The sequence below is a fragment of the Kogia breviceps genome, chromosome 1 (assembly GCF_026419965.1).
Source record: "Kogia breviceps isolate mKogBre1 chromosome 1, mKogBre1 haplotype 1, whole genome shotgun sequence".
Taxonomy (NCBI): domain Eukaryota; kingdom Metazoa; phylum Chordata; class Mammalia; order Artiodactyla; family Physeteridae; genus Kogia; species Kogia breviceps.
The window spans coordinates 140,206,820-140,220,655 of record NC_081310.1 but is presented as its reverse complement, the minus strand read 5'-3'; the positions used below and the strand labels follow the sequence as shown (position 1 = coordinate 140,220,655).

Sequence of the window (13,836 nt, the reverse complement as noted above, 5' to 3'; positions counted from 1 at the left end):
TTTAGGTATGCAATCATTACAATGCATTTATATGATATTTATCACAATATTTATCATTTCCATCTTTTATTATCTGTCCTCAAGCAACTTTTATGTAAAGATGAATGGTAAAATAAATTTTAATAGTAATAGCTAAGAATTTGGAGCTCTTAATTTTGACTGAGTATTCTCTTAAACTCTTTATCTGTAATATCTCTTTTATGTAACAGTCCTGTGGTATTATTATCAACATCATCATATCATCATCATCATCACCATCATCTCTGTTTTGCAGATGAAGAAACTGAGGCACAGAGAGCTTAAAAAATTTGCCCAGGTTAAAACACACAGTGAGTGGCAGAGTAAGTAGGGAATTGAAACCAAGTAGTCCAAGTACTAACCATGTCCTTTTAAGCACTCTGCTATATTGCCTTGTTTAATAGGAGTTTGATAATTATAAAAAAGCTATTAGCTTTTTCTATAACCTCTTTGAGGAATTATCTATTCACAAAGGTTATAAATGAAAATAATTATTAGCCATTAATTTTAAAACATTAATCAGTTAATATGTTTATTAATCATTAAAAGACTTTATAGTTTTCTAAAATATTATGTCATTTAGCATATATTTATTGAGCGCCTCCTATGTAGCCATATTTGCCTGAATAACGGATCTTAAAGAGAGAGCGCACAAAAAATGAAAGGAATAAAAAGTGTTTACCATAGTTTTATTGATCTATTATCCACGATTACTAAGATGATTCTAAGTTTCTACTAATGATGATTATTCCCAATTATGGTCAAACTAATAAAATAATATAATTTTAAAATAAGCTGGAGTTTAATTAAAATTCAATAGTGATATATTAATTTTGAGTTAAGAAAAATGGATATAATGCTATTTTACACTAGAGGTCCTTACTCTTTCTTTTTTTTTTTTTCTTCCAGTACGCAGGCCTCTCACTGTTGTGGTCTCTCCCATTGCGGAGCACAGGCTCCGGACGCGCAGGCTCAGTGGCCATGGCTCACGGGCCCAGCCGCTCAGCAGCATGTGGGATCTTCCCGGACCGGGGCACGAACCCGTGGCCCTTGCATCGGCAGGCGGATTCTCAACCACTGCGCCACCAGGGAAGCCCTATTACTCTTTTATAACAGTTTATTTCAAGCCAACAATATGCTCATCTATAATTGTCAAGGACACATTAGGCCTTGATTTAAAAAAAAAAATCATTATTAACATATTTTTCCTTATATATATTTTAATAATAATCCAGGAACGGCACTAAAATTCTGGTAGGCCTTGTTTGTATAAAAATGTAGTCTTGAGGATATGATCTTACATTTATGAGGAAGTAAAACCAAGTTGTATCTTCACTGACTGCCAGGGTTCAAATGCTCATTAAAACCTGGGTTCAAATGAAAATTATGTTCCTTTCCTCATGAATGTGGAACATGAAGTTATAATACTATTTCACATTAAACCAGTTAACATATGTTAACCTATGTTAGAACAGTGCTTGGGACATACTAAGTGCTCAATAAATAAGTATTAGTTAGGCTCATTTTATAGTTTCACAGTACCTACTATGCTCTTTCTGAATCTTTATAGGATCTACTTCAGTATTATTAATGCAGTTCTTTGCCCATGGAGTCCCACTTCTGAATGAAATATCATGAAACTTACACCCAAAGTAAAAGCTTCATTTTCTGAGATGATAACTTTCAAAGGAGCCCTAACTTGCTTAGACATTCACCATTCTTATAATACCTTCCTGTAACACATGTAACGTGACATTGAAATCACTTGGGGAAAAGACTAGAAAATCTAATTCCCAAAATATAAACGTCTGATGCCAACAATTATCCCTAAATTCAGTCCACTAAGGGAAGACATAATCTAGTGTGGTATTATTATTTATTTTTTTCCTAATGTTCCTGTTCTCTCAGAAAATCAAGTTTCATTTAAAAAGAAAAAAGAGCTTTTATGAAATGCTTCGGAATGCTTGGTAGGTTCCTGTTTTCTCTTTTATATCGGTAAGCACTTTCCTCTGAGAATAATGGATTATCTTTTATATTGATTCATCATATGATCAGGCTCATTGTTTAGCTTTATATTTGTCTTAAAATACTGAAATTTTTCTTGCTTTCTATATTCAAAGAGCAGGCATTAACAGTTCTGAATACAAACAATTCTGATAGCCCACTAATAACTGGATAGAAGTAGAGGGGCTTTGGATACAGACAAATGAAAGTTAAAATTATAAAGAAAACTCTCAAAACAAAGAGGCAATTTTAACTGTATATATAAATTATTGGTGTACAATCTTATGGTAAAAGTTTAACTTGCCATCATTATGTAGATTCATTCATTATATAAGTATCCATTATGCAAAGCCATTATGGAAATTCACAAAAGCTCCACAAAGTGTGCAACTCAACTATACTAGGGAGGTAGAACCATAGTTTATAACCTGAAGGTCTGGTATTGTTGAAATGTCATCAACATAAATTGCTGGTTTTACTGAATTTTTTTCTTCCTAACATTAAAGAGCAAAGTGCAGTGTCAGGATTGCAAACCTGTAAAAAGACTCTTAAAGAACTATAGTGTTTGGGGGACAGGTTGCCAGCTTGCAAGGAGCACACACACAGCCTCTTCATCATGTCACCCTTGGTATTGGCCCAGCACTCAAGCATTTCAAAGAAGACTTCCTTTCATGAAAGGGGAATGACAATGGAATCAAGAGCACTAATAGAAAGTAATATTTTCCAGTTAGTACCTGTGATGACTTAAACTATTTTCAGAGTTATTTAAACAGTATATTTCAGTAGTGTTCATGGCTTTTAGATAATAATTTTCATTTTTTTCAGTCTATTTTTTCTGATAATTAGTAATTAGGAACTTCTATCTTACAGTTATATTTAATTATCTTTAAAGATTATGAGAGGTTTAATGCTAAACCTGTATGTTACCCATCTGGGAACCTGTTTTAACACATCTAATGCAAGGGTCAGCAATTCTTTTCTTAAAGGACCAGAGAGTAAATGGTTTAGGTTTCATGGGCCATGTGACTTCTATTGCAACTACTCAGCTCTACCATAGCAGTAAGAAAGTAGCCATGAAGAATATGTAAGGTTGTGAGTGTGGCTGTGTTTCAACAATAACAAACACTTCATTTACAAAAACAGAGAGTAGGCCAGTTTGGTTCACAGGTCTTAGGTTGCTGAAAAATGGTCTAATGAATTCTTGACTGTTTACTCTGTTTATCCTGAAACTACTGTCATTTAAAAATCTTAAAGTCCTTAAAATCTCTTAGTTTGGAAAAGTGTGTTTTATTCTTGATTAACAGTTTATATTATTTAACTTATAGCTGAGGTAAACTCATAGCAATATTTATGGAAATCATGGAAAATACTATTTACTTTTTATTTAAAAGTTTCTATACTTTGATACATGTGATTTCCAAATGTTGCCTTATGGCCATTTTAAGGCCACTCGAATGTTAAATAATGACTGACCTGTTTTATTAAACACAATATTCTATTCCAAGCAAAAATATCCTTCCAGAATGAAGACAAAATCAAGGCATTCTCAGATGAAGACTACTAAGAAAATTTGTCTCCAGTGGACCTACCACACACACACACACACACACACACACACACACACACACAAAGTTTAAAGGAAGTTTTCTAGATAGAAATGAAGGAAACAGAACATCAGGAAGGAAGGAAGAACAATGGTAAAAGTAAAAAGGTAGATAAATACAAAACACTTTTCTTCTCTTGAGTTTTCTAATACATATTTGACAAGTGAAACAAAAACTTTACCATTGTCTGATACAGTTCTCATGGTATAGAGAAAATATTTAAGATAAGTACATGAGAAAAGTGGGAGAGTAAATGGAGGTAAGGTTTCTATACTTCACTGGAAGTAGTAAGATATGAATACCCTCAGACTATGATAAGTTATGTATATATGATATAATTCATAGAGAAAGTACTAAAAAATCTATACCAAGAGGCATGCTCTAAAACACTGTGGATAAAACAATGTGGAATTCTAAAAGTGCACAAGTAACACACAGAAAGGCATGATAAAGAAAACAGAAACAAAAAAAAGGGGGAGAACAAACAGAAAAAAAAAAAAAGAAAAAGATGTCAGACATAAGCCTTAATGAATCAATAATTAAAGTAATTTTAAATGGTCTAAATACACCAGTCAAAATATGGAGATTGTCAGAGTAGATAAAAAACATAACTCATCAATATGCTATCTACAAAAGACTTATTTAAAATATAACAACATATGTGGGTTGGAAAAAACAAATCAAGATTTTTCAAAGCAGTTTTATTTGTTATAGCCAAAATATTCTGTAACACATTTATGGCTAAACAAATTGTGGTACATTCATATCACAAAATATTACTCAGCAATAAAAAGGAACAAACTATTGAGGTGTATGATACAACTTAGATAATCAATCTCAAGAGTGAAAGGGCCAATTTCAAAAGGTCACACACTGAATTATTTCATTTACATAATATTCTATAAATGATAAAATTAAAGAGATGGGAAACAGATTAGTGTTTGTTGGGGCTAGAGATGATGGATGGTGAAGGAGTAGATGCGATGCTAAAAGGATAGCATAAAGTAAATCTTTGTGCTGAGGGAATAGCTCTGTATCTTGATTGTGATGATGGCTCCACAAATCAACACATATGATAAAATGATGTAGAACTACATGCACACATTGCACTAATATCCATTCCAAGTTTTGGTGTCATACTACAGTTACATATAATGTAACATGGGAGAAACTGGGTGAAGAGTATGTGGAAGCTCTCTGCACTAACTTCACAACTTCCTGTGAGCCTATAATTATTTCAAAGTAAAAAGTGGAAAAAAAGAACCTCATATTCATTTGGGGCAATTTATTTAAACAATCTGAGTGCCATGTTCATCTGCACAATGAGGATGACAATACACTCTGACAGTTCAGTTTTGAGGCTTATATGAGACAAGTACACACAAGTACCTCCCATTTTTCCTAGACTATATAAAGTAATGAATACATGTTAGTTGAACCATATTAACTAAAATTTCTTTGGTGCAAGCTGCTCTTTACATTAGTGGAGTTAAAGTGCTGAACCTAATTCCAACATGTTGATGGGGGGTTTCCCACACCACCAAGCAATTATCCAATACCAGCTGGGTGTTCTACAATTCAACTCAATTCTGACACTACCCAGGGAGAGCATGAGATTCCACGGAATAAGGGCTCAGTACTACAAGACTGCCCTGCTCCCCCCCCCCCCAACAAATGTCAGTAGCAATTCCAGGTTATCACCTGTGCTTGAAACTGAAAGAACCCTGTGGGGCCCTCAATGGTACAAAAGCCCCTCTGTGTACCACACTTCTTATTTGTAGAAAAAGGCTTTGGTGTCCTAGGCATTCTTTGAGTTCCAAAGAGCAGATTCATACAGTTACTAATTAGGTTAGTGAGGGAATGCAGAAACCAAAGAAAAGCAGTCAAGAAACAATAGTCGGGTGATAAAATAAAATCCTAGTTCCTCCTCAATGCATATACATAACAACCTAAGTATATCTTTGAGTTGTTATGCAGAAACTAAGACCCACCATGCCCAGGAGGAGGAGGATGACTACATGGTGACCATAAGCACATAGACCCCAGATTGGTTGGAACCAGAAGATTGATAAAGTTTCCTGAAACACCACCTTGTTACCTCACCATCAACCAATCAGAAGAAAGTCAGGCACCCTGCAGCCTTCACCCAATGTTGTCCTTAAAATCCCTTCCCTGGAATCCATTGAGGAGTCTGGGGTCTTCTGAGCATGAGTTGCCCATTCTCCTTGCTTGGAACCTTCAATAAACACTATACTTTCCTTCACCACACCTGGTGTCAGTAAATTGGCTTTGCTACATGGCAGGTGAGTGGACTCAAAGTTCAGTTCAGTAACATGCTTCCGACCAATGAGCTATAGATTAGAGGTTTCAAAGACCCTGTGTTTGGGTTTGACTAATTTGCTAGAGCAGCTCACAGATCTCAAAGGAACATTTGATTTACTAGATCACTGGTTTATTATAAAAGGATATAACTTAGAAACCCCCAGATGAAAGGGATACATAGGGCAAAGTATGGGGAAAGGATGAGGGGAGAAGCTTCCAGGCTCTCTGGGCATACCACTCTTCCTGAATCTCCACATGTATACTGATCTAGGAGTTCTCTAAACTCTGTCCTTTAGTATTTTTTATGGAAGCTTCATTACATTGGCATGATTGATTAAATCATTGTCAATTGAGAACTGATACAACTTCCAACCCCTCTCCCCTCCCCAGAAGTCAGTGGAGTAGGAATGAAAATTCCAATCCTCTAATCACATAGTTGGTTCTCCTGGCAACCAACCTTAGGTGTGGTCCCAAAGTCCCCTGATTAACATAATAAAAACACCTTTATAGCTCACTCCCCTGATGTGAAATTCCAGGGTTTTTATGAGCTTGGTGCCAGAAATGGCATGAAGGTCAAATATATATATATTTCTTATAAATCACAGTACCACAGAGGTGTAACCATATTGAAGGCATAAGGGAAATTAAGGGGTGATTCATATTTAGGGGTATGTTTGTGTATTTATATTAGGGAGATAAAGGTAGTGGGGAGATATCAGACAGGAAATACTTGCTTGTGACACTACCATGTTATCTCTTCAAATTTTAATTTCTAGTTATAAGAAGTCATGTGGGAAGCAAGGACAGAGAGCAACATCCATTAACTCTGCAGTACTTATGGAGACCCTATTTTGTGCCAGGTCTTGTGCTAAGCCATGGGGTACAAAAGTCAACAAACACTGTTTCTGGACAAAAGGAGTTCCCTGTTCCATAAGACCATGGACAAACAAATCCAAAGACTACAATTCAGAGAATTAGTCCCACATGAATGGTGGCACAAGGTACTATGTAACTATGGAGAAAGAAGCACCTGATTTTTCTTGGGATGCTTAGGAATACCTTCATTAAAAATTGAAAAAGGAATAAGTTTGACAATTGTAGAGGGGGACAAAAGATATTCCTCATACAAAAAATAATGTATGTAAAAGTAGAAAAACAAAATTTTCACCTTGACTAACTGGATTCATAGTTTGCCTCCACATCTAAGTTCTTCACTTCTTATTTGCTCTTTATTCCTCCACAGCTGAGTTTCTGGTACATTATGTAACTGAATTGCTGCAATGATCACCAAACTATCTAACCCAAAGGTAACTGGTCTGATCTTATTTAACCTTATTGACATTTTTAACCACTCACTGCTCCAGGAATTTTTTCCTCTTTTGGCTTCTTGTAATCATGGCTTTCTGATTCTATTCCTACATCTCTGACCTCTTGTTTGTTGTTTCCTTTATAAGTGCTCAATAATTGTTGACTAAACAAAAGTGATGTGTCAGGAGATTGATTTCAGAAAAGAGGGACTTGAGCCTGTTTAAATGTGGACAGGATAAAGTTAATAGAGGAGAAGAGCTTAAAGATGTAGGTATAAAGAGGATATTTAATGGAATAAGGACCTGACAAACAGGAAAGAATGGATGGAACATAACAGGATAAAGGGAACTTAACGGAACATTCTTTATCTTGAGTTAGGCAATGATCTTAACTCCTGTGGATAATTAGAATGAGACTATCCTTTCAAAAGGCACTAAGCATATAGAGATTAGAGGAAAAAGAGTTTGAGATACACAGCCCCGTGTTCATGTTCAAATTTTGGCTTCGGAGCCAAAAGAATATCTTTGCTAGCTTATAAACACCAGCAGGGTAAAGTAAGAAAATCTCTGAAGATTCCAGATATCAAAGAATAGGAATGAACTAGGAAACAGAGATTAAGATAAACGGCAATGAATAATAAGTAGAAATTTGACAGAGGCTTTCAAAATGCTTCCATATTTGTCATATACAATCTCTGTTTTTTAAATTTATCTTTTTAAGTTTTCATATTTTTTCTGACTGGATCTAGATTTGTTAATAAATGATGTGTGATTAAGAATTTTATTTTGTCTTTCTATTCAAAATCAAATGCCTGGTGTAAACTTGTCAATGTTCTCCAGAAGTTTTAAGTGAGTTTTAGCTTCATGATATCACAGCATTTGAGAGATGTAAATAGGTCCCTCAATTTCAGAAACAGGGTTGGATATCTTGTGCCACTGGATATCATTCCCTGAGAAGTTACAGCTTCACATATTTAATCCCAAATGGGCATAACTAGACTCTAATCATGAGGAAACGTGAGTCAAACTCAGAATGAGAAATATTCTATTTTTTTTTAAGTAGAAAAATGTCAAGGAAGACTAAGAAAGACTAAGGAATAGTCCCCAGACTAAAGAGGACTAAAGTGATATGACAACTAAATACAATACTAAAGGGAAAAGAACTCTCTAAAGGACACCATTAAATCAGTTGACAAAATTGGAACATGGATAGTAATGGGATAGAAGTATAATGCCAATGTTAAATGTACAAAAGTAAAAAACTGCACTGTGGTTACAGAAGAGAATATCCTTCTTCAGAAATGCACATTGAAAATAACTAGGGAGAAAAGTGCTTGCTGTATGCAAGCTGTTCTCAAATAATTCAATGAAAAAAATATTTCTGCATACTCTACACACAACAAATGTTGAAGCAAATGGGAAAAATAATGGATGAAACTGAGTAAAGGACATAGGGTGTACTTTGCATTATTTCTGTAACACTTTTTTTTTTCTTACTGGGAGTATTTTTATTTTTTTTAAATTTTATTGATGTATAGTTGGTTTACAATGTTGTGTTTAATTTCTGCTGTACAGCAAAGTGTCAGTTATATACACACGCACACACACACACACACACACACACATACACATATATATATATATATATATATATATATATATATATATATATATATATATATACTTTTTCATGTTCTTTTCCATTATGGTTTATCACAGGATATTGAATATAGTTCTCTGTGCTATACAGTGGGACCTTGTTCATCCATCCTATATATAATAGTTTACATCTGCTAATCCCAAACTTTTAAAATATAAATTTGAAATTAATTTCTACATATAGAATAGAAAATATAGAAAGGAAGAAATCATCACTACAAGTAACTCTAAGGAAGCTCATATATTCAGAAACTTCTCAAGAAAGATATTTTGGGGAAAGTACGCTAAGTTGTTTGAACTAACAAGTGGAATGGCAACTTCAGTTGGTTCAGGCAATGTCTGTGATGTGGTTGAACTCACAACCTAACTTTTCCGTAGATAAGGGAGAAGCTCTGTGGAGCTACCTTCCTGTGACCAGCCATTTATAAAAATATCAGCTATGTCTAGCTATTCGTTAGATAATAGTTAATATTTATGCTAATTTTACTCATTTGCTCTGTATGGTAGGATCAGAAAAACAAATCTATGCACAGTTTAACTTATAAACCCAATCCTTCTTCTTTCAGCTTCATGATGCTATCCATTATCGTCATTCTAATAACTTCACTAACCAACATTCATGGTATTTAATTAAACTAAAATGTATCTAAGCACTTACAAAAAGAATATGCATAATAACAAGCACTGCAAAGAAGGAGAGTTAAATCCAAAATATTAATCTTAAATTGTATGAAGATGGAGATTATGTGCTTCATTCTTACAAAAATTATATTTTCATATCAGATTTAAATCCCTGGAAAGATGATTAAGAATCAACCTTACATTTGCATATCACCTTATACTTTTTAATGCACATTTACGCTTATTATCTTTTTTGAGTCTCACAATAGCCAGGGATTTTTATCATTCGATTTTTGGAAAGTAGGAAACTAGCTGAGGGTAACTGAGGCTAAGAGATTTGCACTAGGATTTGCTGAACTGATGAATAAGGAAGTTGAGATTGGAGCACATGTATTCTAACTGCTAGTCCTGGGTTTGCATCACTTATACCCCATGGAGAGTCTTGCCACTAATTCAGTGCTCACATACCAGTTTTATGATTCTGTAGGCACTCTAGAGAGTGAAATGTTGGCAGTCAAAAGCACACTTATGGTTCAGAAATATTACAGGGACCATAATGCATATTATGTAAGGGTATATTGCTGTTCTATTGATTTTTTTCTCACATTAATAGTAATACTAAGAGTATGATGTGAGTAAGTCTCATTAGACCTACTGCATAAATGAGAAAACCAAAAGGCACTTAAGGATAAGTGATATTAAAGAAAGCATTAGCAGATAAAATAGATGTTCTAATTGTAATCTTTCTACGCCTATATAAAATATGCCTTTTTGATTCCTTTAAAAGAGATTTCCTCATCCTAGGCCTGTTCAAGTTATTTCTACCCAAAATATAAATCAAATATTGTTTATCTGAAATGTGGTGGGATCTTATTCATTAAAAGTACCACTCTTACTTCATGGTACATTTAAAGCTATGTAGTTCAAATATTTAGATTTTACACAAATTGATGACTTGGTTAGAGTCGTGGCTGTGAAAACAGACCTGTCTTGATGATGATTATCCCCAGCTTCCTAAAGTTGACAGTCTCTTTAGGAGGATGTGCCCTGTATCAGAAGCACCAGACACCGATAAACGTGTTATATCCCTTAATTTCACCTAGCTATGTGATCTTGTACACGTTACTTAAACTCTTGAGTTTTTAGATCCCTCATCAGTTAAAATTTAATTCTAACTGCCAAATCCTTGATTCTGAACTTCAGTTTGAAGTTAGACCCAGCAAACTGATAATTTGTATAATTTTATTCTCCCCTGATTACGTCAGCAGTTCATGCTGGCCTATTAACATGTGGATGCTGATTGAATAAAAGCCTTACACATTTAAATGAAGATATTTCTCTTGTGATATATCCATTTGAGACTTTTGTCTATTGATTTGTGATTATCCAGTATACTGCAGGGAAAATAACCTTGCCTAGGAATCAAGAGACCTAAGTTCTACTCTGGGCTCTGACAGAAAATGTTCATTTAACTTTTGTGAACTACATGCATTTAGGTATAAAGAATAAGTATAAAAATATGCATCCTGACTACCTCATGAAAAGGATACAAAAATTTAGTTGACTCTTACATTCTGAACATGTGAGGTTACAGGAGGATATTGAACAGCATGAGCAACACTGATACTTTTCTGCTTTACCTGATGGGGAGATGTGCCTCCAGGAAATGGAAGGCTCTGGTTTCCCAGTGGCCAAACAAGTCAGGGTGACATTGGTTCCTTCATTGATGGTCATATCACTTGAGATGTCATATATCTTCGGAGGAACTGAAATGGCAAAACATGCAGTGGTCAGAAAAAAAATGTATAAAAGTCTGTTGAACTATATACGATTAACTCCATGATATCATGCAATCAAACTATGGTGGCGAAATGTACTTATGGCCCATGGTCATCACCTAAAAGATAGATTCTCTAGATCCTCAGAATTACCCTAGAGTTTTTTGGGGTTTTGATTGGTTTTAATTTTCTCTAATATTTGGCTATGAAATATTTTAGGACAAATTAAATATTTAATAACAAAAAGCTTAAATAGTACTTAAATGATCAATAAATATTGTTGTGAATACTTTGTATTATGTAAACTAGAATATAGCCATCTGTCTGTTCCATCCATGTATCTTTACTATAATGATAGTTTTCCTGTTGAAATGATTCAAGAAAAATGGAAATCTGGAAGAAACTTAAACTAGCAGAACAGTTATGCCTGCACGGTGATTTAAGAGCTAAGTGAGGTAAAACATGTACAGAATTGGGATGTAAGATTTCAGGGTCACAAAGGCAATTTAGGTCTCAATTTTCTAATCTGCCAAATAGTAGGGCTGGAATTTCTGAGCATTTATGTTCTAAGGAACACAAATTCTAAGGGCTGTGAAAGAAGTGTTCAACATGAGTTTTCTTGTCAGTAATGGATGGAAATTTTGTTGAAACAGGTCTCTTTATTTTGAGATTTCTTAGAACCTTTGTTATGACCTTTGCTCTGTAAATCTACAAGAGTGAAAGGGCAAATATTGTGATTTTTTTTCCTGTTGTATTAAGCTATGGAAACTTTTATAACAGAGCATTTGATGAAAGTAGTGAGCCTGGAATAAACTTTGGGAATGTTGAATAGGAAAATACCTAAATTAACTTCCAGGATAAAAATGTCTGTATTCTCTCAAATACCAAATGATCTCATTTAATCCTTATGCAGCATGGATATAAGTTCTGTGTCCTCTACAGGCTAACTGTGTTACCTCAGCCTCAGGTCTTCATCTGCAAGCTGGAGATAATAATAGTACAAACCCCATATAGCTACTGTGAAGATTAATAAGTCAACATATGTTAAAGGGTTTAGAAAAGTTCCTGGCATCATTCTTAGCTATCAATATTATTATTAGATGCCTTAAAACACATATTTGGTGTTTGACTTTAATTTCACTACTGCTCTTTTCCCATGCCTTAAAATTGCTCTCAGAAGTTCACCACTTTGATAGTATACACGATGGGCCTGTGCCATAGGTATTGGTTTCCTATATAAAAATTATAGTATGTTGAAGTTTCAGGTCAAATCTAAATAAATGGCAATTAGACACATTGATAACTATTATAAAAACATGCTTTTTAAGTGGAATTTTTCTCATTGTTCTATTCTTAGGGTTTCTTTCGGCAAGAGATATGTTTTCACAGTTATTTTAAAAACCAGTTACTAAAATCTGTCATAAGGATAAATTAAATTACTCATACTTTGAAGATCATCTTTGATTTTTTTAATGGAACCAAAACTCTGCTACAAGAAAATCTGGAATGATTTGATTATAAATATAAAGTATTCAATTTTAAATAACTGGTGATATGATTGAGAAAAGGGCTTATTCCTAAGTGATATACTATTGTATCCATTTCTAAATGACATACTTTAATTGACATTTAAGACATATTATCTAATTAAACTCTTCATTGAGCTCTTCTCAGGCAAATAATAAAAAATTAAAACCATTCCAAATAGAAGACTCTTTTTAGCTTAACTGAAACAGAACAGAAATAAAAACTTTAAAATACCCCAGAAAGAAAGTAGAGAAAAATGTGCAAGACTTACTAGTGAATTGAAGATTTAATAAAAATAAACTTATAACATTAAAAAACGTATATCCTTTGGATATACGAATGTAGGTATTGGTTTGATATAGTAAACCATGAAATACATGTGTGTATACAAACACGTGTATATATTTATGAGTGTGTATATATATATATATATATAAATATACAGATACATATATACCAATGTCTACTATTAAAAAAAGAAAAAAGTTATATGATACTTTCCTTCTTTATGTAGAAGATAGTACACAGAGATCAGTCTAGTCTGGTTAGTTTTATTTTAAACATATAACTGATTCAACTTTGGGCAGAGGTGTATATATTTAAAAGAAATGATGGAGTGCCACAAGACCAAGCATTCTAGTCTCTAAATTAAATTATTTTGTCAATTTTATCTGACTTTAAAATAGTTTAGTTTCATCTTTACACATCTACTTATATTTAAAGTGGTAAACTAATATTAAGCACAATATTTGATTTCACAGAGAAATAGCCAAGTCCCTTAGCAATAACTTAGATTTAACATTTAACTATGGGAAATTCTGTGGTGGGGGAAGACTGTTGAATTCCAGGTGTGATATGTCAGTTCAGTGATTGCAACCACCTCCCGGGGCCTCATAATTCAGGATCTGCTACAGGAAAGAAACATCTGGAAAGAGGATGTTAGCAAGGGAAATCTCTCTGGCAAGGCACTTCTCCCCAGAATACATCACCTGTTGG

At 33.9% G+C, this 13,836-nt stretch overlaps 1 protein-coding gene across 1 annotated transcript in view; it reads right to left on the bottom strand.

The window, feature by feature from the left end:
* Window positions 1-13,836, bottom strand: part of NEGR1 (neuronal growth regulator 1) — a 921,576-nt gene that overhangs the window by 374,849 nt on the left and 532,891 nt on the right. The window contains exon 3 of the mRNA XM_067005821.1: window positions 11,176-11,301. Within this exon, the coding sequence (XP_066861922.1) occupies window positions 11,176-11,301 (126 nt within the window). The remainder of the gene's footprint in view (window positions 1-11,175; window positions 11,302-13,836) is intronic.